At 43.4% G+C, this 26,250-nt stretch overlaps 1 protein-coding gene across 6 annotated transcripts in view; it reads right to left on the minus strand.

Annotated features, from left to right (window-relative positions):
• The window catches only part of MAP3K5 (mitogen-activated protein kinase kinase kinase 5), a 534,389-nt gene that overhangs the window by 15,179 nt on the left and 492,960 nt on the right, over positions 1 to 26,250 (minus strand). For 4 of the 6 annotated variants that reach the window (XM_030198514.1, XM_030198513.1, XM_030198512.1 and 1 more), the window contains 4 exons: positions 23,468 to 23,573; positions 18,627 to 18,870; positions 14,565 to 14,677; positions 2,600 to 2,712 (listed from right to left, as the gene is read on the minus strand). In XM_030198514.1, the coding sequence (XP_030054374.1) occupies positions 2,600 to 2,712; positions 14,565 to 14,677; positions 18,627 to 18,870; positions 23,468 to 23,573 (576 nt within the window). The remainder of the gene's footprint in view (positions 1 to 2,599; positions 2,713 to 14,564; positions 14,678 to 18,626; positions 18,871 to 23,467; positions 23,574 to 26,250) is intronic. The other 2 variants (XR_003941620.1, XM_030198515.1) reach the window with 1 other exon arrangement.

Here is a 26,250-nt window from a genome sequence, read left to right on the forward strand (position 1 = left end):
TGTTGTCCCAAAATTGAGGGCCTCCTGGACAACTAGAAGCTTTTAGCATATCCTCCGGCAACTGCTGTGGCTTAGTTTCCCCCAATTCTTTCATAAAATTACTGAGATCTTCTCCAAATAGCCAGCTGCCCCAAAAGGGAAGTTTAACTAGACGTGACTTCAACACATCCACTGCCCAATGCCGCAACCAGAGTTGCTGATGTTCCGTGTCAGCCAAAAACATACTGTGGGCCATAACATGTCAGAAATAGCATCCACCAAGTAGGCCAACCCAGCTTCCAGCTAGGCATTATGACACCCGTCTTGTGTTGCCGAGTGCTGATGCCACTTCAGGCATGCTCTTGCTACAAACGAGCTGCACACTGTCACTTGAAGGCCCAAAGAGGCCACTTCAATGGTTTATTTCAGCGAGCCTCCTAGCTTCCTATCCTGTAGGTCTTTTAGGTCAATGTCCCCTTCCACCGACAAGATGGTCTTCTTAGTCATCGCCATAACCAGGAAATCCACCCTGGAAAGCTGCTATTTATCTTTCTCCTCTGGAACTAATGGGTAAAGATAAGCCATGGCTGTTCCCACTTTAAGCTTCACATCCAGTGAGACCCATTCTGCTGTAATCAGGTTCTGAATGACTGGATGCATTGGGAAGGCTTTAGAAAGGACTTCTAAGCCTCCTCATGATCGATGAAGATGGAACGCCTAATGCCGAAGCAGAAGGCTCCTCAATGGAAAGCACCACCAGTGCCTCAGAAATAAGAGTACTGAGCTCCTCTTTATGTCTTTATGAAACAACCTCAGTACTTTTGGATCCGCCCCCTTCTTGGAGAGGGGGGGGGGGGGTCTCTCCCTCCTCTTATGTCTCTTCTGAATAGAGTGAGGCCACATAAGATAAGAGAGAGTCTCATTTGCCCACTCCTGGAAGTCCAAACAAGATCTCTTAGGAGCCGGAGGGGCAGCAGGTCAAGATACTGAAGCACCTGGCAGCATCACTGACTGTCCCTGCTTCAGTAAATAGGCCTGGTGTAAAAGCAATATAACCTATGGAGAAAACAAAAATCCTTATGCAGCTGAAACTCTGTCAAGCCCTAAGGCTGTAAAATTGGGGCTGTGCTCTGCATGTGATCAGAGACAGCTGCTCCTCACTGCCAGTTGACCCTGACACATGTACTCTCCTGCATCAAAACTGTGCACCGCCCTCCCACAGAACTGAAACCCCAGCATATTTGGATGCTCTGCCAAATCCAAAGATGTGCTGCCGCCAACCATTTTCTCAGAATTCCACAGGATTCCTGGATTGCACACAATGCAATGCCCTGACATTGGCTTGCGGGTCCCACAGTGGGAATAACTGCCTCTGTGGGAGTTGCCATTCACCCCGACTGTCACAAGCGCAGCACAATGTGTCCCAAGTGCTGAGTCAGGATCCCTTCTCTGCACCAAGCAGAACTTGCAGCCCTCCAAGTGGTTCTGAGTCAAACTTTAGTCGGACTTACCACTGCTGGCTGATCCTTCCAAGCTTACAGTCTCCACAAGTCTTACCACAGATGAGAAAGGCTTTGGACTGATTCTCTGTCCCACACTCTCTAGCATACCTCTTTCCTTCTCCTTTTTTTTAAGGTTGTTGTGATGGAAAAGGAGAGCTTGACAGGAAACAAGTAAGAGGTGAAAGGAGGGAAGAAGTAAATTCGTGGAGCACCAGAGACAGGGATCTTAAGACCTACAGATATGACTGCAGACTCGAGCCATCTGCAAAGCTCAACTGGGGACCAGTTGACCAACCGGACCACGAAGATATCACACAGAACCAGAGGCTGAAAAGTGTGTCTATCCACCTGCTGGAGCAGATGCCAAGAGAGATGTGTCTCAGTTCAGTTTTCAGTTCTCTATCTCCACCTTCTGGTTCATGAACACAACCATCCAACAGGTTCTAGAATAGTGGGAAGCATGGTTTCATTCTAAGTAGCCTTCCGCAAACTATTAAAGACTCATCTTTTTGAAAAAATCTATCGAAAGGATCAAAACACATGAAGTCTACACACACTGTTAGCAATGCATTAATACATTCTTTTCTGTACTCTCATCCCCCGTAATTTTATTACATTTAAACCTAATCTACAGATAAAAATGTTATACCCGAATGCTCTCTTGCTATTGTCTTGTTGCCCTATTAGTATCCGTTGTTCTTTCACTGTTCCAACGTTCTTTTCCCATTGTTCTATTCCCCTTAACGATACTCCAACTTTATCTTAACTTAACTCCTCACAATGTAACCCATAATCGAGTTGTAACAAATTGTATTTCCATCATTACAATGTACTGTAAGCCACACTGAACCCGCAAATAGGTGGGAAAATGTGGGATACAAATGCAATGCAATAAAATAAATAAATAAGTCACACCAAAATTAACTGCTAAAAAATCAGAAAACGGACATCAAGAAAATATCATTTGTACCCTGCTTATGGTATCTTCATCAGCGTCATGCTCTCTGAGCCAGTCAATAAGCTCAGGGTTTCATTCTAAGTAGCCTGAAGTCACACCAAAATTAACTGCTAAAAAAAAAAAAATCAGAAAACGGACATCAAGAAAATATCATTTGTACCCTGCTTATTGTATCTTCATCAGCATCATGCTCTCTGAGCCAGTCAATAAGCTCAGGGTCATCAGTACTTGAACCAGCAGGTCTGATATGGCCAACAGAAACTCCAGGAATATCTAAGGAAAATGTGAGAGGGGACGATAACATTTAATTATTATCTTTAATAATAAGCCACTAGACCAAGCACACAAAAACTAAATGAGGCAATTTTTAGTACCCCATTATACATCCTATAAATTTCCCAGAAGGGTGCATCTACAATTAGATGCCATTATAGAATTGATAAGTGCATGGTATTGGGGCGCCTAACTCTTGGTGTCAGTTTAAAGAATTGCCACCAAAGGAGGAGGCAGAGAGGGAGGAGCTCAAGTTGCACTGTGTGCTGAACATTAAGGGTCGTCCTTGTCAGCATGAAATATCAGGTTAATTCAGATAGAGCTAATCTGGATCGGGAAGGTAAAGCAGAGCTGGGAAGCATGTACTCTTGAGGCAATGGGTAAAACCTGTGTAGCCACAAAAGTACTTCAGCATATTTAGTACATATTCTTTAAAACTATTTCCAAAAGACCAAGAGCCTGGATAGTATCTGTTTTTAAAGTTAGTAGGAAAGCACGTCTGAAACATGCCGACACAATTCATGGCTGTTTGTGTGAGTGGCAGAGGGAAAAGAACTAAAAGTATATCTGTTGTGAACACTAAATAAACTTTTTAGCTGCTGTTTAGAGGAAAACTTTCCAGATAGGCTAATTTACCCACATAAACCACTCTCAAAATGAAAAAGAAAAATACATAATCAATAAGAAATAAAATTATTCAGGTCAATATTCAAAAGTGCTTATCCCTATAATATCACCTGCTATCCAGATAAGTGCTGCTGACTGAGATGCTCAGCTGCACTATCTATCTGAATTGTGTCTCAGAATATGATAGTAACATAGTAAATGACAACAGATAAAAACCTGTACGGTCCATCCAGTCTGCCCAACAAGATAAACTCATTTTACATGATATGTGATACTTTATATGTACACCAGAGTTTGATTTGTCCTTGCCTTTCTTAGGGCACAGACTGTAGAAGTCTGCCCAGTACTGTTCTTGTACTAAGTTCTGAAGCTAACATTGAAGCCCCTTAACATTTACACTACAGCTCATCCCTATCTATTCAGTCACAATGAGGGCGTAGACCATAGAAGTCTGCCCAGCTCCCATTTTGTTTCCCAATTACCGTTGTCACCACCCAATCTCCGCTAAGATTCCACAAAACCATTCCTTCTAAACAGGATTCCTTTGTGTTTATCCCACACGTTTGAATTCCATTACCATTTTCATCTCCACCACCTCCCGCGGGACGGCATTCCACATATCCACCACCCTCTCCGTGAAAAAATACTTCCTGACGTTAGTCCTGAGTCTGCCCCCCTTCAACCTCAATTCATGTCCTCTAGTTCTACCGCCTTCTGGTCTCCGGAAAGGTTTGTTTGCGGATTAATACCTTTCAAATATTTGAACGTCTGTATCATATCACCCCTGTTTCTCCTTTCCTCCAAGGTATACATGTTTAGGTCAGCAAGTCTCTCCTCATACAGTTTGCAACGCAAATCCCATACCATTTTCGTAGCTTTTGTTTTCACCTCTTCCAGTCTTTTTACATCTTTAGCAAGATACGGCCTCCAAAACTGAACACAATACTCCAAGTGGGGCCCCACCAACGACTTGTAGAGGGGCATCAATGCCTCTGCACTATACAGATAGTGCCATGGCAGAGCCAGAGCGGTCCCACAACTTACCCGGATAGTGGCAACTGCTATCTGCTTAATTTAGCTGGATAACTTAGGACAGATAAAAGGCTGCCTTAAGTTATTTGGATTACAAACAGGATATTGCTATTATCCGGGTAAGTTCTGGCACTGACCATCTTATCTTGATATTCAGTGTCAGCTACTATCTGGATAATGGCACCAAATATCCTTACAGTTGATGACTACTGCAGCTGCGACTACAAAAAACTCAAAAATCAAAACCCCACTGTGGAGATCACGTGATATGTTGAGCAGAGCGGGTGGCTTCTAGCTCTGCTAGGAGAATAACATCCTTACCTACTGTAAGATACCGAGTGGGTTTTGGGCATGACTGGAGCACTAATACAGCCAGACAGGAGGTATAAGTGCAACATAAGAGGTGTTTATTTACAAAGCAAATAGTCTTGGTCCTGCTACTTCACAGGGCCGGGTCATAGCAAGGATAGTCCTCTGTGGATCAGCAGCAGCCGTAAGCCAGCCTCTAGCAATGGCTTAAACACAGTCTGCGGCTGCAGGGTTGCCATGCCCCAAACACAGTCCTTCACTTCTTTTTATTTAAAGTTTTCAAATGAATTCCAAAACAAATATCTTGTACAGAAACAAGGAAATAAATACAACTAACAAACAAAATTGTTAAATATAAAGCCCTTGAATATAAAATCCTCTACAATGTGGGGGAGAAGATCAATTGAAATTATGAAAAGAAATAAGCACATGTCTGGTTCGTGAGTCCTTGTGCTGAGTAGAACACTGAAGCTTCTTGGAGAAGAGGAGGACCCAGGTCCTGACTCTGCGGTTGGACAACCCTGAGGCTTCACCTGTAGTCACCGCCGTTCCCCGGAGGTTGAGTCCCCAGGTGCAGGCGGCTGACAGAACTTTGAAGAGAGGCACGGAGAGTAGTCAGGATACACGCTGGGTCAATAGGCCGGCAGCAGACACAGAGAATAGTTAGAAGTCACGCTGGGTCAGTAGGCAGGCAGCAGGCACAGAGTAGTCAGAAGACACGCTGGGTCAATAGGCAGGCAGCAGGCACAGAGAATAGTTAGTGGATACGCTGGGTCAAGAGGCAGGCAGCAGGCACAGAAAGTAGTCAGAGGATACGCTGGGTCAAGAGGCAGGTAGCAGGCACAGAGAGTAGTCAGAGGATAGGCAAAGGTCAGCAACGAGGAACCAAGCAAAAGAAAGCTAATACTGAGCAAAATAAACACCTACCGAGGCAGAAGCTGAAGCACGGAACCCAGGAAAGGATCGGAAGATAAAGTGCTGGCGTCTGACATCAGCAGGAGCCCAGCAGGAGAAAGGAGAGCAGCCATAGGGAGAAAGCAGGAGGCGGGAGCAAGCAGGAACCAATGGGAACGAGCCAGGGGAAGAAGCACCCTGATTGGCCATTCGGATGACTGGGGCGGAGCCACGCGGACACGCAGCTTATCGTGCTGCGGAGCCTCTCAGCAGGCAGAGACAGACCTGCCCTCGGAGACAGGCAGAGCGTCACGCTGATCAAGGCAGCGTTGCCAAGGAGCCACTGAGGTAGACGACGTGACAGTACATATAGTAACTAAATGAACACTAAAGCTAGCGACTACTCAGAACTCCAATTATTCCTTGCAGCTCTATTTGGAGAACTAGATATAACAAACCAACTGCAGATGAATATAGTTAACTGTACAGGATCAAAGAATACATATTTAATTGACTGGCACTTAATTATACATTTGCAAAGGTATTTGAGGAAAAAGAGGGCTCCAATTTGAAGAAATCCAGATTTCAAAAGAAGGAAACTGATTCTTCTTCTCAGGTCTCTTTAAACAAATCAGGAAAAATCCTGATTCATAAACCCAGAAAGGAAGTGTCTTGCTTTTTAAAGAACATACGTTGTAACTAGTTACGATCAGAAACCAATGCCAAAGATAATACCAATGTGGCTGAACTTACTGCTTCAGTTCCAGATGTCTCCAGTATTTCAGAAATATTCAAAACTCGACTTCAGGGGCCTGTGCACCCTGAGACATCAATGGCTCTTTCTAACCTGTAGGTAAATAAGTGCAATATTGGGGGCATAGAGTCCTCAGCCACTTGCAAAACTTCCGTCAAATATCTTTTACACATATCTCTTGGCAATATTAGAGATAACTTTGGAAAATTTATTACCCGTAAATTGCAGGATCAAGTATAATTTCCTAAGTTTTCAATTTTCCTCTTAATAATGTTGCTTTCAATTATAATAGAAGCATTGATTGCTTGAAGCATTTTGATTTGAGCAGAGATCTCATTACTTAATTGTTCAGTTTGCTTCATTTGTATTTGTAATACAGTAAACGAAGAGGAATTTGCTTGAATATTAATATTAACAGTCAATTTTTGTGCCGAAAGGGCCTTACCCATTTCTGCCACAGCTGTCCAGAGAGTCTCTAAAGAAAATGGGGCCTCTGAAGTGAAAACTCAGCAAATTCGGCTCCCCTTGGCCTGCTTCTATCAACAGCCGTGGCCACATCTACTTCCAATGCTGCAACTCCATCCGATACCATTCCTGACATCTGTTGACCCATGTATGTATATTTCTTGATTTGGTCAGCGACCTCCTCTACCTTTTCTCAAAAAGGTTATCCCTCCGGCATGGGGAATCCACCAACCTCTGCTGAACACAATGTTCTAAGTCAGAAACATGCAGCCATGAGAGTCTGCGCATTTTTATACTCTGAGCAGAGATCCTGGATGCCACATCAAAAGTGTCATAGGTGCCCCTGGCAAAGAACTTACGACATGCCTTCTGCTGCTTGGCCAACTGGTGTACTGACTCGGCCTGCTCCGGACGGTGAGATTCCGCCAAGTGCAGCAACTTATGCACCGAATCCCACAAGAGTTGGTAAGACTGAATACAGGACACAAGCATTGAAGCCTGGAACATCTTTTTCCCAAAAGAGTCCAAGGTTCTAGATTCTCTGCCTGGGGGCATCGAAGTATAGTCTCTAGTACTCTTGGCCCTTTTGACAGCAGATTCCACCACCATGAAATTGTGAGGCAACTGAGGCCTACTAAAACCAGGTGTACAGGTGGATCCGGTACTGGGTGTTGATCTTCTTGGGAATGACAGGGATCAACAGAGGGGACTCCCAGTTCTGATCAAGGACTTCCTTGAGTACCTCATGGAGAGGGACAGTCGCAGCCTCCCTAGGAGGAAGTGTATAGAACCCTGGAGCATCTTAGCCCTGAGCTCATCTTCCACTTCTGAAGGAAATGGAATGGCCGCAGCCATTTACTTTACAAAAGATGGAAAAGAAAGGCTCTCCAGAGGAGACTTTCTCCTTTCAAGTGGAGGGGAGGGTTCAGAGGGGATGCCATAGGAATCATCTGAGAAAAAGTATCTTGGATCCTCTCCTCTGACTCCCAAGAGCATTCCTCATCGGTGTTGGACAAAACCTCCACATGGGAGTGTCTAGACTGTGACTGCCTGGACGTAGAGGAACCATGTCCCCGAGAGGGCGTTGAGGCGTTGGCTCCCACCTCGACTCCAGCGGAGTTTCCTTAACCGACATTGAGGGGGGCACCAGCCTGGGTGGCAGTTGACACTGGTACCACATGACACCAGTGTCAGAGGCTGCACCACAGGCTGAGGGCCAAGCGGGCAGCAACAGGAGGTATGGCAGACGCAAGCACCCCTATACAGATGCACACAGTTGCATGTGGCCATCCAGCAGTTCAGGTAACAGATACGCTCATCGAAGGTAGACCTCAGGAAAAGCTGGGATGCCGGTTAGGAGACAGGTTGCAGAACCACTGGGGTCGACACAGGATTTGGATCTTGGCTTCTCGGAAACTGGCACTTCTTGAATGGAGGGGGAGCAATCCTCCCGGCACCAACGCATCTGGGGTGCGGATTCTCTCGATGCCCCGGAGCTCCCGGCACCATGCATTTAGGAGAACTGGTGCCAATGCTTCTTAGCCTTCACCAGAAGCTTGGCATCGAGACTCCTTGGTACTAATGAGATTCCATAGTAGTTCTGCAGTTCAGCCAGGTTCAATGCCCCCTGCTATAGGATGGGTGAACTGCCACTCCCTGCAGGGAAAAGCACCAGGGATACCTACATCAAGTCCCTGACTGCCTCACACCTACCTTAATTAGCAGCTATGTCTCCCCTCTCTGCTTGGAATTTCGATACCACTCATACTGAACACAAATCAGAGTGGTTTACAATAACAAAATTAGAAAATGGAAGGAACTCCAAAATCATGGGGATAGAAAAGTAAAACATGCACACACATATCAAACATTCAGGGGAAGGTCTGCCGAGAGGTGGGGCGTGGGGCAAATTTCCCTGGGCCCGGCCTCCAAGGGGGTCTCCCTCTTTCTCTCCTGCTTCTGACAGGCCCCGAGTGATCGGGTCCTGACAAGAGAAGGAGAGAAAAACTCTGGCGCCAGACCCCCCTCCAGCGCTGCTTTTCACTTGCTTCTACCGCTGTGCCGAGTGGCTGCTTTTCCCCCTCAGGAACATGCTCGGTTTTGAAACCGAGAATGCACAACAAGAGAATATAAAGCAGGGCAGGCATGGAATGAAGAGCAGCGCTGGATTCTTTCGCTGGCAGGGCCTTGGGATCCCTGCCAGCCCCAAGGTACCTCAGCTTTGGCAGCGGTGATCCTGGGGGGAGGGGGGGGGGACAGCGGTGATCCTGTGGGGGGGGGGGGGGGGGGAGGTGGGAGCGGCAGCAGCCCCAGGGCCTGGCGGCAGCAACCCTGCCCCAAGCCCGGCTCAGTCTCTCGGCGGCCCTGTTCAGGGGTTTCCAGAAAATGGGAAAAGGAAGAGACAGAAAAAGGGAAAAAGGGCCTAAAAGGGAAAACTTAAAATTAAATAGGGTTGAATGGGAAGGGGTCGGGGAAGGGGGGGTGGGAACTGCTATGTCATTTAGTCAATCCCTCATGGCATGTCAGGCTGAAGGAAATGCTAGGGTGAAAATGTGTGTCTTAAGGGCTGCACGAAACAGAAAAATAGAAATATTCCGCTCTAAGATTACGAGGCAGAGAATTCCAAAGCGAGGGAGCGAGGAAAAAGAATGCAAAAATTTCTGCTTTTGCCTAACTATCTTGGGACGGAGGCGGAAGAACAATTTGATGATCATTTAGGGAATGTCAATAATGGACTGGCATGTAGGGGATGGTGTGGAAGCAACATACTCTGGTTTACCATCATGAAGGGCTTTGAATGTAATGGAGTATCATTACATTCATTATATTCAATCGGAATGGAATTGGAAGCCAGTGCAGTGATTTAAGCAGAAGGGTGGCATATATTAGAAAATATATTAGTAAATCAAGGACTAATATGTCTTTGAAGACTGCTAGAAAGGATAAGAATAAGTAGAAGTCCCATGATGACAACTATAGATACTACATTGCAAGAGTTGAGACCAGGGATGGCAGAATCCATAATACCTTTCCTAATTCAGGAAGTATTTAAGGCCTTAGATTCCCATTTTGAGAAGATTTTGGAGTTAATGATGTGATGGTACAGACTCAATGATGTGGGTAAGAAGGTCTTGGAAGGAGAACATTATATGTATGAGCTCTACATGGCCTGGGAAGAACTGGCTGTATTAAAAGGGTCTCAATGGCCAAAATAGATAATTTGTTCCAGACAAAATAATCTGTGGTTTATAGGTCAACTGGAATTGCTACCAGACCGGGACTGGCAGAGACTTTATAGAGATTGTTTACCCAGGATTTAAACTTAAAACAGAGCCTTTGACTGATTCACTTAGAATGGACTCACCAAAGTGGGTCAGAAATGCCTGGGTAGGAAATCATCTAGACCAGTAATTGTGAAATTCTAAAACTATGCTGTGAAGACGGATGTGCTTCAAGCCTGTACGCAAAAGGAATTTACTTAGGAGGACCAGGGGGTCTTGCTATTCAAGATTACTTGGCTAAGTTGTGCACAAAACACCGAGATTTTCAAAAGGCAGCTCAGCATTATGTTAAGTATGTGTGTTTCACCTATAATACCAGCAGTGCTACGAATATGTAAGGACGGTAAAGTTGAGACCTGTAATAAAGCTCAGGAGGCCAATACACTTGGGGTGCAAACAAAAGGACTGGCCTTTAGCAACAATTAAGCCTGGCCTATTTAGGAACATGATTATGGAAATGGGACTGTAGGCGGCCTGAGTACTATGAGTTTATGGATATCTGTTCTTATGTGCTGCAATGAAGATAGTTTTTTTTCATCATCACAGTGATGTAGACCCAGCCACTGAGAAGTGATTGAATATTTAATGGACATAACTGTCTAGCAAGCTACTCCATATCCTTTTCGTGCAAGAATGAAAAAATGGCTGCAAAAGTGGGATATGAGGTTAGGTGTGTTCAAAAGGTGTGTGGCTACTTGTACGAGTGGGATTGAGGGAGAGATCATTGGGGAGATAATGGACAGAGTAGGGGACAGAGTGTCAGTATGAAACTGGATATGTCAGTTCTTTTAGAGGGGTGGGGGAGTTTCACCTTTGCTGGAAGTGAGGGCATAACCCTCTTCACATTTAAGTGTGTGATCTTGTTAGTAGATGGCATAAGTGATGTTATTTAGGGGTTTACAGAGAAAGGGGTGGGAAATGAAAGGTGGGGATTCTGCCTCAGTCCAGTGCTATAAACTTACAGACTCAGCTGCAGCAAAGATGGTGGTGGTGGGGGTGTTGGGGACTGATGTTGGTGGCTGTAACAACCTTACCAACAGAGACTGAATGCGAACAGAGTAATCGGTTTGACTGAGCGACCAACTGAAGGAGGAACAGCGTTGCATGGCAGATTTTACAAGTACTTAAATAGATGATGTTGTCACCCATTAAGTGAATTAAAACATGTGAAATTAAGGAAATGGTGGGTGGGTGAAATACTAGGCCAACATCAGGGACCAAGGAAAGCTGGGGTGGCAGTTTTGTTTCATAACTCAGAGGTTGACAACCAGAAAATTCTTGCCAATCCATAAGAATGATACCTCATCGTACACGAGGCTGTGAACAGTCAGAGATTTGTGTTTTGCATTGCTTATATTCCAAATATCTGTAGTGCACAATTTTTACAGGAAATTTCTCTGAACACTTCAGGGGTTGAAAGAGAAAACACTGTACTGGGAGAAGATTTTAACCTGGTGTATGATCCAAACATAGATAAATCCCATAATTCCAATCAGGAGAAGGTAAACTGGGCTAGAGGTGTTCCATTGTTCTGTGATCTGCTATATACTGGGAGAGTGTTATCCAGTACAATCCCGTATTAACTATTTGCTGATAGGATCATGCAATGATATGGGTGGATATTGAACTTGGAGGGAAGGGTCAGCGTCTGTGATATTGGAGATTTCCTCTGTGGTTATATTAAGACTAGGGATTTGGGGAAATTTATCCTACAGAAATGGAAAGATTTTTCAGCTTTTAACAAGGCAAATGAGCAAGCACTTGTTTTGTACTGGGAAATGGTAGTGGTCATACGAGGTGAAATCACAATGTACTTCAGTAAATGTTAAGACAGACAGAAACAGGGAATTGATATGTTTAGAGAGGCATATACGAAAAGAAAGTCAACATTAGAGAGCCAACCCCATAGAAAAGGATTCAATTTAATGAGCTAATTCACCAGCGAGCAAAAAAGTCTTATGTTTTACTACCAATATTACCTGTAAAGAAAACAGAGGGTAAGGTTAAATGGCCATATTTTGTCAATGGAGGAGGGTGAATAGTGGAGTGCCGCTGGGATCTGTACTGGGATCGGCGCTATTTAACATATTTATAAACGATCTGGAACTCAGAATGATGAGTGAGGTGATTAAATTTGCAGATGACACAAAACTATTCAAAGTTGTCAAAACACATGTAGACTGTGAAAAATTGCAGGAAGAACTTAGGAAACTGGAAGACTGGGCATCCAAATGGCAGATGAAATTTAATGAGGGACAAATGCAAAGTGATGCACATTGGGAAGAATAATCTGAATCATAGTTACCTGATGCTAGGGTCCACGTTGGAAGTCACCACCCAAGGAAAAGAATATGCTGAAATCTTTTGGCTAGTGTGTGGTGGTGGCCAAAAAAGCAAACAGGATGTTAGGAATTATTAGGAAAAGGATGGTAAATAAGACCAAGAATACTATAATGCCTCTGGTACTGCTCCATGGTGCAACCTCACCTTGAGTACTGTGTTCAATTCTGGTCACTATATCTCAGAAAAAATATAGTGGAACTAGAAAAGGTTCAAATTAGACCGACCAAAATGATAAAAGGGTGGAATTCCTCTCATATAAGAGGAAGAAGGGCAACCTTCGAAAGCTAATCAAGAAATGTATTAAGTTATGTCCAATAAAAAAAGGTATCATCTTATTTTCTTTTCCATGTTTTATTTTGTTTGATTTCTATTGATAACCTTAAGAGTGGACTAACACGGCTACCACACTCCTCTCATATAAGGAAAGGCTAAAGAGATTAGTGGTTGATGGGAGATATGACTGGGGTCTACAAAATCCTGAGCGATGCAGAACAAGTAGAAGTGTATCAATGTTTTACTCTTTCATAAGGTACAAAGACTAGGGGGACACTCAATGAAGATACAAAGAAATATTTTAGAATAAATAGGAGGAAATATTTTTCACTCAATGAATAGTTAAGCTCTGAAACTCATTGCCGGAGAATGTAGTAACATCGGTTAGTGCATCTGGGTTTTAAAAAAAAGGTTTTGACAAGTTCCTAGAGAAAAAGTCCATAGTCTGCTATTGAGATAGACATGGGGGAAGCCATGTTTTCCCTGGGATTGGTAGCATGGAATGTTGCTACTATTTGGGTTTCTGCCAGGTACTTGTGTCCTGGATTGGCCACTATTGGAAACAGGATACTGGGCCAGATGGACCATTAGTCTGTCCCAGTATGGCTATTCTTATGTTCTTATGATATGGTAATAAAAGTAGAAAGATGCTGGCAAGATTAACTAGGAATTGGGAGGGCCATAAGAAAATATTATTGCTCAAATATACAACAGGTGGTTTGGAACACACAAAATAAGATAGATGCTGAATATTTAAGGAGTTCTTTGAAGAGCTATATTGAACCCACAAGCTGGTCAGGGCCACTAGGGACAGTAAAAGTGCCTGAATGTAATAATAAATATTTATCTCAGTTGGACTTACCCAAGATTAATGAAGAAGATAGTGCACTGAGCATTTCACTATTTCATGAGAAGGCAGTTGGTTGGGCTATTCAGCACAGCCCATTCAGTAAGACCCTGAACCCCAATGGATATAGGGGAGAATTTTACAATGTCTTGAAGGAGGAAATAGTGGGATCATTGATACAGATCTTAAATCAAATAACTATAGATAAATTTCTCCCTGAATCATTAAAGTTGGCTTATATCACAGTTGTCACAAAGCCAAGCAAAAGCTCAATTACCTGAAACCTATTGCACGAACCTCCCTATTCAACCTTAAGGCTAAGCTCTTTGCCAACATAATGGTGAATAGGCTGGTCTAGATCATGACATACGTTAGGCTGAACATTCAAATGGGGTCTGTGCATAACAGATAACAAAAAAAAGAATGTGAGACGTATTTTGGCATCCTTAAGAGTGTAAGGAACTAACAGGTGCCATCTCTGATACAGATACATAGAAGGCATTTGACCTCATGTATATGTAAGGTATTAACGAGATATGACTTGCCTGGGAGATTTAGGGAGGCCATTGAGCCTAAAGTGATAATCCAGATCAATAACACCTTGCCAGTGAGTTTTAATGTATACAGAGGAACATGACAAGGGTGTTCCTTATTCCCCCCTTTTGTTCTGAAACTGCATCCCTTCTTATGAATAGTACAGATCAGCCCAGAGATTCGAGAATACAATTAGGCTTGTACAAGATTGGCTTTTTGGTAGACAGAACTATACTCCCTTGGTTTATGAGGGGGCCTTTTAGCTCTCTGACTTATCTGTTACATATCCCTAGAAGTTGCTAGAAGCCAAGCGGATGGAGAGGAGCGCGTGCGTGCATGTTTTTTTTTTTTTTTAAACTAATGGCGCGGCGGCGCCTCATCGTCGTTTGGGGGGGCATTGCCCCCCCTCGCCCCCCCCCAGTCTACGCCTATGCTTGTAACTCATACATGCATATGTTAAATTTGAAATCAGCAGATTTTTCTATAGACTTACCTATCGGTTGTGACTTAGATTTTAGTTGTTGGATCTCTTCATCCTTTTCCTCAATGGCTTGACGTATTAATGCTTGGAATTCTCTCTCCTTCTGCACCAACTCTTCAAGCAATCTTAATAAAATAAATGCAAAAGCTTCAATATTTTTACTCCTCTAAATGATTCTGGTGGAGATAAAGAACCACCCTAAAGAAACAGAAAATGGAAGTAGCGATAGAGTTTTTATTTTTAGGGAAAGAGAATACATTCAAAGCGGTTTACACAGCATATATAGGTACTTATTTGTACATAAGGCAATGGAGGGTTAAGTGACTTGCCCAGAGTCACAAGGAGCTGTAGTGGGAACTGAACCCAGTTCCCCAGGATCAAACTCCACTGCATTAACCACTAGGCTACTCCAATTCATGAACAAGGCAATGTACAAAACCATCACTACTTTGAAGATGTAAGCACAACTAATATATTAGAAAAGGTAGCTGCTAAATTAAAAAACAGAAACTAAACATACACCAACTATCAATAAAAAGCCAAAAACAGAGGCATAATAAAATAAGGATCTAAAACAGTAAATAAATACAATTCATGCATGCATACTTGTATATGATAGAATTCTAGTGAAATACAAATATATAAAATGGGTCATGTTAAAACTCTAACAGAATTTGAGCTAAAAATTAAAAGAATTGAAGCATCCTCTAAACATCCATGTGTAAAAGAACCTAAAAGCAAGATACTTATTCCCTAAATGCAGCTCCTTCACGATTATGTTGCTCATAAAACTGCAGTCCAAGAAAATGCAACAGACAAAATCTTGCCCATTCAAAATCCATATTTTGACTATTGTCAACCAGTGTTTTTCTTCTTCCAATCTAAAGGTCCCAAAGAGGGGCATAATTGAAAGGGACGCCCAAGTTGTCCTGGGGACGTCCTCGCAGGACGGCCCCGTGAAGGTGTGGGGAAACCCGTATTATCAAAACAAGATGGACGTCCATCTTTCGTTTCGATAATAAGGTTGGGGATGCCCAAATCCTGAAATTTAGGTCGACCTTAGACTTGGTCGTTTCTGATTTTCGGCGATAATGGAAACCGAGGACGCCCTTCTCAGAAACGACCAAATCCAAACCATTTGGTCGTGGGAGAAGCCAGCATTCGTCATGCACTGGTTCCTCTCACATGCCAGGACATCAACCGGGCACCCTAGGGGGCATTGCAGTGGACTTCAGAAATTGCTCCCAAGTGAACAGCTCCCTTACCTTGTGTGCTGAGACCCCCCCCCCCCCAAAACCCACAACTGTACACCAACACCTTAGCCCTTACGGGTGAAGGGGGGCACCTAGATGTGGGTACAGTGGGTTTCTGGTGGGTTTTGAAGGGCTCACATTTACCACCACAAGTGTAAAAGGTAGGGGGGGATGGGCCTGGGGCCGCCTGCCTGAAGTACACTGCACCCACTAAAACTGCTCCAGGGACCTGCATACTGCTGCGAGGGACCTGAGTATGACATTTGAGGCTGGCACAAAATATTTTTAAAGTTGTTTTTTGAGGGTGGGAGGGGGTTAGTGACCATTGGGGGAGTAAGGGGAGGTCATCCCCAATTCCCTCCGGTGGTCATCTGGTCAGTTCGGGCACCTTTTTGTGGCTTGGTCATAAGAAAAACAGGACCAGGTAAAGTCGTCCAAGTGCTCGTCAGGGACACCCTTTTTTTTCCCATTGTGGGTCGAGGACGCCTATGTGTTAGGCATGCCCAAGTCCCGCCTTCGCTACGCCTCCGACATGCCCCCGTGAACTTTGGTTGTCCCCATGACAGAAAGCAGTTGGGGATGCCCAAAATCGGCTTTCGATTATTTGGGCGACCCTGGGAGAAGGACGCCCATCTCCCGATTTGAGTCGAAAGATGGGCGCCCTTTTCTTTCGAAATAAGCCTGAAAGTCATGTAAAACTTTAAACTTGAGAAAAAATTATTAAAATGAGCTCATGCAACTGTTGGAAACCAATGTATTCTCGGTATTCTGCTCAGTTTCACTGAAGAAAAAACCTGGCAAATTCCTGCAGATTGGCAAAAATACATATGGGGATCATGCAAATAAAATACACTACTCATAAAAGAAAGCTTTCATGAATAACTTGCAAAACTGAATGTGGACAAAGACTGTTATCAAGTGGCCCTCGAACCGCTACCCCCTGCACTAGATCATGAGCTCCACTAAGGACTAAGTCTAGTATTTTTCCTTCTCTTGTTGGCTCCTAAACCAGCTGTTCCATAAAGCTGTCCCTGATTTCATCAAGAAATTTTATCTCCCTGGCGTGTACCGATGTTACATTAACCCAGTCTATATCTGGATAATTGAAATCACCCATTATTATTACATTGCCCCTTTTTATTTGCTTCCCTAATTTCCTTTCACATTGCTGCGTCCGTCTGCTCGTCCAGGCCAGGCGGACGGTAGTACACTCCTATCACCATTTTCCCCCTTTTCACGTGGAATTTCAATCCACAAAGATTCCAATAGGGGTTTTGTATCCTGCAATATTTGCAGCTTATCTGAGTCAGGGTTCTGATTAATATGCAGTGCTACCCCTCCTCCAATCCTATCTACCCTATCACTACGATATAATTTGTAGCCCGGTATGACTGTGTCCCACTGGTCATCTTCCTTCCACCAGGTCTCAGAGATGCCTATAATATCCAATTTTTCATTGTGTGCAATGTATTCCAGCTCTCTCATCTTATCTCAGGCTCCTTGCATTTGCATATAGACATTTCAATGCATGCTTGCTGTTCAGTTTTATATCACGTTTAATACATGGCATTATTAATATGTTATCTTCTGTCTGGTTATTATTAATTTTACTTAAGGCATCTGATCCACTATGGTCTCTTTGAATCCTTACTACAAGGAACCTTTTTCTTCCCTGTTGGGTGAATCCTCAAAAGATACCTTATCCTGAACCATGCGCTTTTGAGCGACTGTCGGCCTTCCATCCGTTTCTAGTTTAAAAGCTGTTCTAGTCCTTTTTAAAATCTTGACGCCAGCAGCCTGGTCCCACCCTGGTTAAGGTGAAGCTCATCAGATCGGAATAGGCTCTCCTTTCCCCAGAATGCTGCTCAGTTCATGACAAATCCAAAACCCTCATCCCGCACCAGAGTCTCATCCACGCATTGAGACTCCGGATCTCTGCCTGTCGCTTGGGCCCTGCGCGTGGAACAGGTAGTATTTCAGAAAATGCTACCCCCTAGAGGATCTGGATTTGAGCTTCCTTCCTAAAAGCCTAATCTGGCTTCCAGAACTCTCTCCCACATTTTCCTACGTCGCTGGTACCCATGTGTACCAGACGGCCGGCTCCTCCCCAGCACTATCTAAAACTTGTCTAGGGTGCCGCGTGAGGTCCGCCACCTTTGCACCAGGCAGGCAAGTCACCAATCGATCTTCCACGTTCCACCAGCCACCAGCTATCTACACGCCTAATGATTGAGTCTCCAATTACAACAGCTGTAATCGGAGACATATCCTCAGTGCGAGAGGATAATACATCCTCTGGTGGGCAGGTCTGGGTACAGGAGTACTTTCCTACTTCACCAGGCAATGCGCTCCTTTAGGAGACCTCTCTCCTCCGAAGCAGCACAGGGGCTAACCGGTTGGAAGTGGGACCTCTCTACAACATCCCTGCAGGTCTCATCTATGTACTGTTTCTAACCCCATCTATTACTGAGTCCTTGACCAGTTCACTCACCCACAGGACCTCCATTTTCCCTAGGGTTGAACTTTATTATATTTTCTATCATCCAGTCAGAAAATCACTGTACACATCTGTCGATAGCTGAATAACTTGATTATACCTTGAAATGAACAAACATTTAAAACAAAACAAAAATAAAAAAGAAAGAAAAAAACACCCTTACCAATAGCTTGTGAGTGTTCTCTGGATCCTGTATGCTTTCTTTTTAAATACAAAGGAGACCCAAGAAGAGACGGAGATGTTTTAGGAACTTACTATACATACAGAAACAAAGAGGTGCCTCTGTAAGGCAGAACAAAAAGTGACAGATTTATGCAGGTGTACCTGTTTGTTTCTATTTTCAACCTGCCAAGCTGCATGTTGAGAGACCTATGGGCAGTCTGAGAGTCGTGCGAGAGTGTTGAACTCATAGTGCTCACTCCAGAGGTATGCACTGTGTCTTCAATGACTGTGACTGGCTGATGATGAGTTTTATCTTGAGCTCGATCCTCATGATCTTCCTCCACTTCAATGTCATCCTGATCAGCTGGATCACTCTCAGATGCAAGGCTGAAATGGGGTCTCAGTTCTGGGTAAAAGTACAAAGTGTATCATAATGCTCTGTGTAATAGGTAAGATTATTAATGTGAATTTTGTCATTCCACTTAAAAAATAATCTAGACCAGGGCTTCCCAAACCTTTTCTGGGGGACACTCACCTAGTCAGGTTTTTGTGATATTCACAGTGAAAATGCAAAAGAAAGATTTGTATGCTGTATCTCCAGTCATGCAAATTATTCTCATGAATATTCATTATGGATAACTTGAAAGACAGATTTCTTAAGCAATGATTTACAACTTGTGTTGTGCACACTTAAAACAGGATAAAGAGTATCTAATATATATGGAGCAAGCAGATGCATACAAACAGAAATAAATCAGCACTATTTACTAATGTCTGGGATCTTTGACTGGATTGTAAAAATACCTATTGGAGGATGCTTTTATGTGTATTAATTTCCACAATGCTATGCTGTGTCTGTTCAGTATAGTTGTGGTCAAGGATAAAGAGATTATCTGTGCCTTTGGAAGGCAATCTCAGTTAAAACATAGTAACATAGTAGATGATGGCAGAAAAAGACCTGCACGGTCCACCCAGTCTGCCCAACAAGATAAACTCACATGTGCCATTTTTTGTGTATACCTTACCTTGATTTCTACCTGTCTTTTTCAGGGCACAGACCGTATAAGTCTGCCCAGCACTATCCCCACCTCCCAACCACCAGCCCTGCCTCCCACCACCGGCTAAGCTTCTGGGGATCCCTTCCTTCTGAGCAGGATTCCTTTATGTTTATCCCACGCATGTTAAAGGATTCTTTGTGTTTCGTCGTGAAGCGCCTGCCCCCTGAGGCAGGCGCTTCACGACGAAACACAGCCCATGTCGGGTCATTATGAGATTGATCTACACTGTGTAAATAAAGATCTTTGCCCTGTTCACTGAAGGCTCTTGGCACTTCTTTGTGTTTTTGGACTGTATTCTGTACTTTGGACCCTCTTCGTGTTGGCTAAATGTCCATAAGCCAATTATTACTATGGACTTGGGAAATCCAATGCTTATTTCTGGAATGAGCAGCGTAAAATCTGTTTTACTCTTTTGGCATATTGTCAGATATTTGTGACCTGGATTGGCCACCGTTGGAAAAAGGATAAGGAGCTTGATGGACCTTTGGTCTATCCTAGTATGACAATGTTTATGTTCTAAAGTCTATATTATTTCCTATGTTTAACTGTACACAGCTGAGAAATAGATATGATGGGTGGTTTACAACTGTTTTAAATAAACAAAATTTCCCTTTGTCTTGGTACAACAACCCTATTAAAGACCCTGTAACTTCCATCATGATATATTTGTCACACCATTGCTCAAAGGACATTATTGGAGTAATGACAGACTCTCTTCATACACAACAAATGCATTTTTCCATACAGAAACTATCAGTAAGCCCTCTTTTTTTTCCTTTTGTCTCCTTCCCATTTTCTAGTATAAAATTCACATGTTACTGCTCACTACTACTTCATCCTCTGCCCACTGTTATTTCAGATGTTCACCAGCCTGCAACTGAACAAGTGCTTCCAGTTAATTAATCCCTCCGTTTATTTAACATTCCTTTGTATGCCCTCTTTTTTTGCCTCCGTCCCATCTTTTCCCCTTCAGCATTTTCTACACTGAATTTTATCCTTTCTGCTTTCTGATAAAATGAGGAAATCAGAAGGTGCAAGCAACAAGGGATAGAAATCTATATGAAGGACAGAGATTGTTAAAAATATGATCTTGGAAGCTTTATATCATCCTTCCAGGGCAGACTAAGGTGCCACCTTCAAGTTCTTTAGAGTCATAAAAAACTTGCTGCAGCCCTGTTCCAATTTCAGGGGGGGAGCGCTCCAAGGGATCTGCTATCAGTTACTCAAATTAAGTCCTCACAGAACGTTTCCTTGGCACGCTAGCTCCTTCAGTTTGTACAGCAATATTTAATAATTTGGAAGTGTCATCAGGGTTACAATACCCTGAGAAAGTTGGGGTAGTTGTGTGTATATATGGTGGGGATGTAACTATTTTAGGGGGAAGGAGGGTGGCTTTTTTATATTGTTTACGTTAAGTGCTTATGGGTGTATTGGGCACTTTTTACATGGCTGTGATCCTATTTATGTCGATGGTTTGCCATCCATGATATATGACAGAAATTCTGCAGAATTTCATATCACAGTTGTTTGTTAAAAAAAGTAACCACTGCTGCTGTTGCTGCTGAAAATTGATCTGTAAATGAATTCTTTGCTTCAATTTCCCCCTGCTTAGGATGTTGGGGAGATACCCACACAGGAACAATGCATGCAATTATTCAGAGAAGCTAAAGTAAATTATTAAGGGGCCCTTTTACTAAAGGGTTGCCTTTAAGGGGCCCGTTTAGTAAAGGGTTGCCATGTGGCAACCCGGAACTATCACTGACCCAACGTGGCCGCTAGTGGTAGTTCCGCCTCGAGCACATGCTATTTCCAATGCTATGGAAAATAACTCCATAATTTCTAGCAAGGTGGTAATCGGTGCTGCTCAGTTACTGCTGGGCTCTCCCACCCCCTCCCCCCGCATGGACATGTGGTAAGAATAATCTTACCGCATGGCCATGTCTTTTTTTAAGGGGCTTTTTACCCTCTGAGGTAAAATGGCCCTGGCATGAGGCAAAAACATCCTCTGCCAGTACTGCAGGGCCCTTTTTACCGCAGCTTGGTAAAAGGACCCCTGAATCTGGGGGAGGTACCGTAACAGATCAAGAAGTTAAATAGTAGCAAATCACCAGGATTTGATGGTATCCCTCCATAACTTTGAAGGGACCTAGGTATGAAATCAGACTTGATACTGTTAATTTATGACCTATCATTATTAGCTTTTGATACTGTAACCCACCTTGGGTGAACTTTTGCAAGGAGACAGTAAATAACTTTAAGTGGAGGGCAGACAATATAACACAATATTTTAAAAAGGACTTGATGGGGATAATTTAATAAACTACAGATCGCTGAGCCTGACACTGAAGCTGGGCAAAACGCTTGAAAGTTTTGACAGCAGAACTACTACTGGGCATATGGGTAAACATGGATTAATGGGGGAACAGGGTGAACCACTTGGGCCATGGCCCTACCAACCTTTTGTTCCATCAATAACCAGGGAGATTGGGGTTTGTGGGGGGGGGGGGGGGGCGGGGGAAGAAACCAAACTTGATTTGTTTGGCCTTCCCAAGCAAAAAAATAAAATAAAATAAAAAAATAAATACTTTGCTGCTCCTGGCCAGCATAAATTTAGATTAGTAAAGCATGATTTCCTTTCATTATAATGTGGATAAGGTTGAACTGCTGGACACAGAGTATCTGAATTTTCAGAAGATATTGAGAAAATCCCTCATAAGAGATTCCTGAGAAAAGTAAATCATCATAAAAAAGGAAACAATGTCTTACTGTTGACTGACAGTTTAAGGATATAAAACAAAATGTTAAGAGTAGATGATCATCGCTGAAATTGACCATTATCTGCTGGGTATTTACAAGTGAACTAGACCGGTCACTTCTGGAGACAGGATGCAGTGATCAATAGAGTATTGGTCTGACCCAGCATGGCACCTTTTGGGTTTAATTCTATAAAGATTTTCCCAAATGGATAGGCAGTTTTACACAAGGAAAAGGTCATTTATAAAATCACAGAACAGTATGTATGCAGAGCTGGGGTGGAGTTGCACTGCAGGTGTTTTCCTAAAACATGTCAATGAATGCACTCAATTACACTTTCATCAGAGCAGGCTCTGGGTAGCCATTTTATGAAGGCACATAGGTGTCCTCTTATTTGGACTTAAAGCAATCTTGCTGACTTGGCTGCAACCGCAAGGTCCCTCTATTCAGAGGTGACGTACTTATCTAATTATGCAATTGCGCACAGAATGCATGCAAGTATGATATATTTCTACCTTCAAAGGTCATTTATTTCAGAAAGTTTGGGAAAATTTTTGGATGACACTGACTCTCCAAGCTCGCAGTAGATTGTTGAATTTTTGACAAAGTTTTGTTCTAAATTTTGCTTATGTTTAAGGACTCATGGTGTGAAAGATTCTAGGATCAGGAGGGGAAAGCTTGTATATTGTTGCATTCTTGACTGAGGTAACAGTGTGAAACTTGTTTCTTATGCAATAACAAAGAACTTCAACATAAATTACTCCCGTCATGTCTATGTTTCGTCTCCACACTCCAAGGGCTCCCCTTTTCTCCTGTTCCCTTCAAAATCCTCCATCCCTTCTTCCTCTCACCTCCTTCCAGGTCTGTTGTCTGTGACTGATGGTGGAGAAGGGAATGATGGCAAAGGAGCTCAGAGGGAGTTGTGGCTCCCTAATCCCAGAGAGCAAGGAATACATTCTGCTGCTGTATTTGAAGTTGCTCAATTATTTAAAAACAAACAAACAAATAAATACATAAATAACCCTGGGTCATAAGCCAAGATAAAAATTGTACATTGAAGGATTAACCATTAAGATAAAATGGAAGGCAAAAGACCTTTATCTCCAGTTTGGGCAGCTTCAGTGATGTACTGGGAAACCACAGCTCATTAATATTAAGTGATGATGTGAATAAGTAATAATTGTGACTCACCTGGGATTAGAATGGTTATGGCAGTCTGCACCGCTTTTCGAATGATATTGTCCAATGCAAACATCCAGTGGGGCTTGATATTATGGTTCCGTAAGACTTTGTTCACCTAGATTCAGTGGCAACAATTGTGTTTAAATCTTTGAATTAACAAAACACAATATACTCAGTTAATACATTTATTCTCACTTACTTCCTTCTCGCATTATTTTTTTTTTTACTCTCCCAAAAATTGAGTATTCTAAAACCAGAGCATGCCACCTCCAAGTGCCCAAGAACATGTGATAAGCCTTGATACTCTGTTGAAATGCTGTGGTATTTCATTTTAAGAGCTTTAAATTCTGCTCTAGCTAGGGGGAAGGGAGGCATTCTTGATTTAGCTCATGCCTTTTTTCAGTTGTAGTTCAAGGTGAGTTACATTGAGCTACACTATGCATTTTCCTATCCTAGAGGGCTCACAATCTAAGGGGCCCTTTTACTAAGGTGTGCTAAGTTCTAACGCAGGTATTAAAACCTAAAAATGCTTACCGAAAGCAGGGGCATAGCTACGGGTGGGCCTGGATGGGCCCAGGCCTGCCCACCCAAGCGCGGTTGAAAAGAGCACACTGACTGCAACCTACGTTTCTATCGCGTACCGCCATAGGCGTAGACTGGGGGGGACGACTTATGACTTATCTTCTTACCCGACGTTGCAGCGGTGAACTGGCGCTAGTAAAAGCAACAAGCAGGCAGCCTCAACTCCGTCCTTCACTTCCCTGCCCTCTCTGCATCCCGCCTTCCTCTGATGTCATTTCCTTTCGGGCGGGCGGGACGCTGAGAGGTCATGGAAGCAAAGGACGGCGTCGAGGCTGCCTGCTTGTTGCTTTTACTACCGCCAGTTCGCCGCTGCAACGTCGGTACTACTGGAAGTGATCCAGCCAGCCTATCTAGTCCACTGTAAGGAAGGAAGAAGGCAAGCCATGATTTGGTAAATCTCTGGTTTTTCCACTCCCCCGCGCAGCCGTCGCCATTCACTCAAAACATAGCAAGCTGCCAGCTGAGCCCCCAGCACTGCAGGTAATAAAATTTTAAATACTCTTTTTAACATAATTTTTAACATCGTGTAAATTTTTAAAATTAAGTTAGCTGGGCACTATTAAAATTTATTGTTGGGGGATTTCTGGGTGGGGTAAGAACTTCACTGACTAGGGCAAAAATGTATATATTTAATGATTAAAATATACCCTTTTTTGCCTTAGGCAGTGAAGAGCCCACCACCATGACCAGCCAGCATTTTGATTACTCTTGTAATCAAAATGATGGCTCTGATCTGGTGGGCTTTTGGATGGGGGGTAGACGTTTCACTGCCTAGGGCAATGAGGAGCCCATCCCCACCCAGAAATTCCCCAACAATAAATTTTAATAGTGCCCCGCTAGCTTAAATTTTAAAAAGTTATCTCTTATTTTGGTGGGTTTTTGAGTGGGGATGGTCTCTGCAGTGCCTAGGTAAAAAAACATAAAAAAAAAAAAAAGTGTAGGCGCCCGCGCCCTGCAGTTTCCTCTGGGTGGACTGGTGCATGCAGAGGTGGGCATGAAAAGGTCTTTTTTATTTAATTCCATAGGGGGTGGGTAGGGAGTAGGACAGGGCTGATGCTAGGCTACAGGGAGGAGTGGGGTGGTAGGATACTACTATTTATCATTTCTATAGCGCTACAAGGCATACGCAGCGCTGTACACCATACACAAAAGACAGTCCCTGCTCAAACAGCTTACAATCTAGATAAGACAGGCAGACAGACAGAACAATTAAGGGTATGGGAATAAAGAGGTGAGGAAAAAGGACTGGACAGGTGAGCAGTGGTTAGGAGTCAAAAGCAGTGGTGAAGAGGTGGGTTTTAAGCTGATGCTTAGCTATGGGATGGATGGTGGGGAAGGGAAGGATTGATACTGGGATGGATGGGGGGGGGGTGAGGTAGAGAAGGGAAGGGCTGATGCTGAGCTACGGGGATGGATAGAGAGTATTGAAGGGAAAAGCTGATACCAGGCTGCTGGGATGGATGGGGTAGGGAAGGTCTTTATGTTTTTATAATATATAGTGCCCACCCATATTAACTCTGGGCCCAGTCTAAATGTCAGGTCTGGCTATGCCACTGACCGAAAGATGCACTAAAGCATCCTGCATAATTTACCTGTCTGCACGCAGTAATCACATGATAATAATTCTTTTCTATTTATTTTTAGGAGGGAGCGTGAAAGTGTTGAGCAACTAGCACACTGACATCACCATGCGCTAAATGGTTAACACAGACTTAATGTTACAGCCCTTAGCGTCTCTTAAATAGGAGGTGGTAAGGGCTCCTATGTTCATTTTTTTCATTGGCCATGTGCTAATTGCTCACATTAGTGAATGGCAAGAGAATGAAATAACAGAAAATGGGCTTAGCGTGCGGGAAAGTCCCAGTTAGGACGTACTAAGCCCATTTACGAGTGCAGCTTAGTAAAAGGGTCCCTAAGTTTGCACACGAAGCAATGGAGGGTAAAGTGACTTGCCCACAATCACAAGGGCTGCAGTAGGATTTGAACTGGGCTTCCTTGATGCTTAGCCCATTGCTCTGACCATCAGGCTACTCATACTAAGGCACTTTTCACTCCAAGGAAAGAAGTATATATAATCTTCTGATACTGCTAAGAATTTGTCCAAATGTGCTTGATCCATAGATTTAATTATCACATATGTTAGGGATGTCAATAAATGTAACTACAGCTTCCACTGCGTCAGATGAGTTGCTCTCTTGAACCCAGTTCTT

The sequence above is a fragment of the Microcaecilia unicolor genome, chromosome 3 (genome assembly GCF_901765095.1).
Source record: "Microcaecilia unicolor chromosome 3, aMicUni1.1, whole genome shotgun sequence".
Lineage (NCBI taxonomy): Eukaryota > Metazoa > Chordata > Amphibia > Gymnophiona > Siphonopidae > Microcaecilia > Microcaecilia unicolor.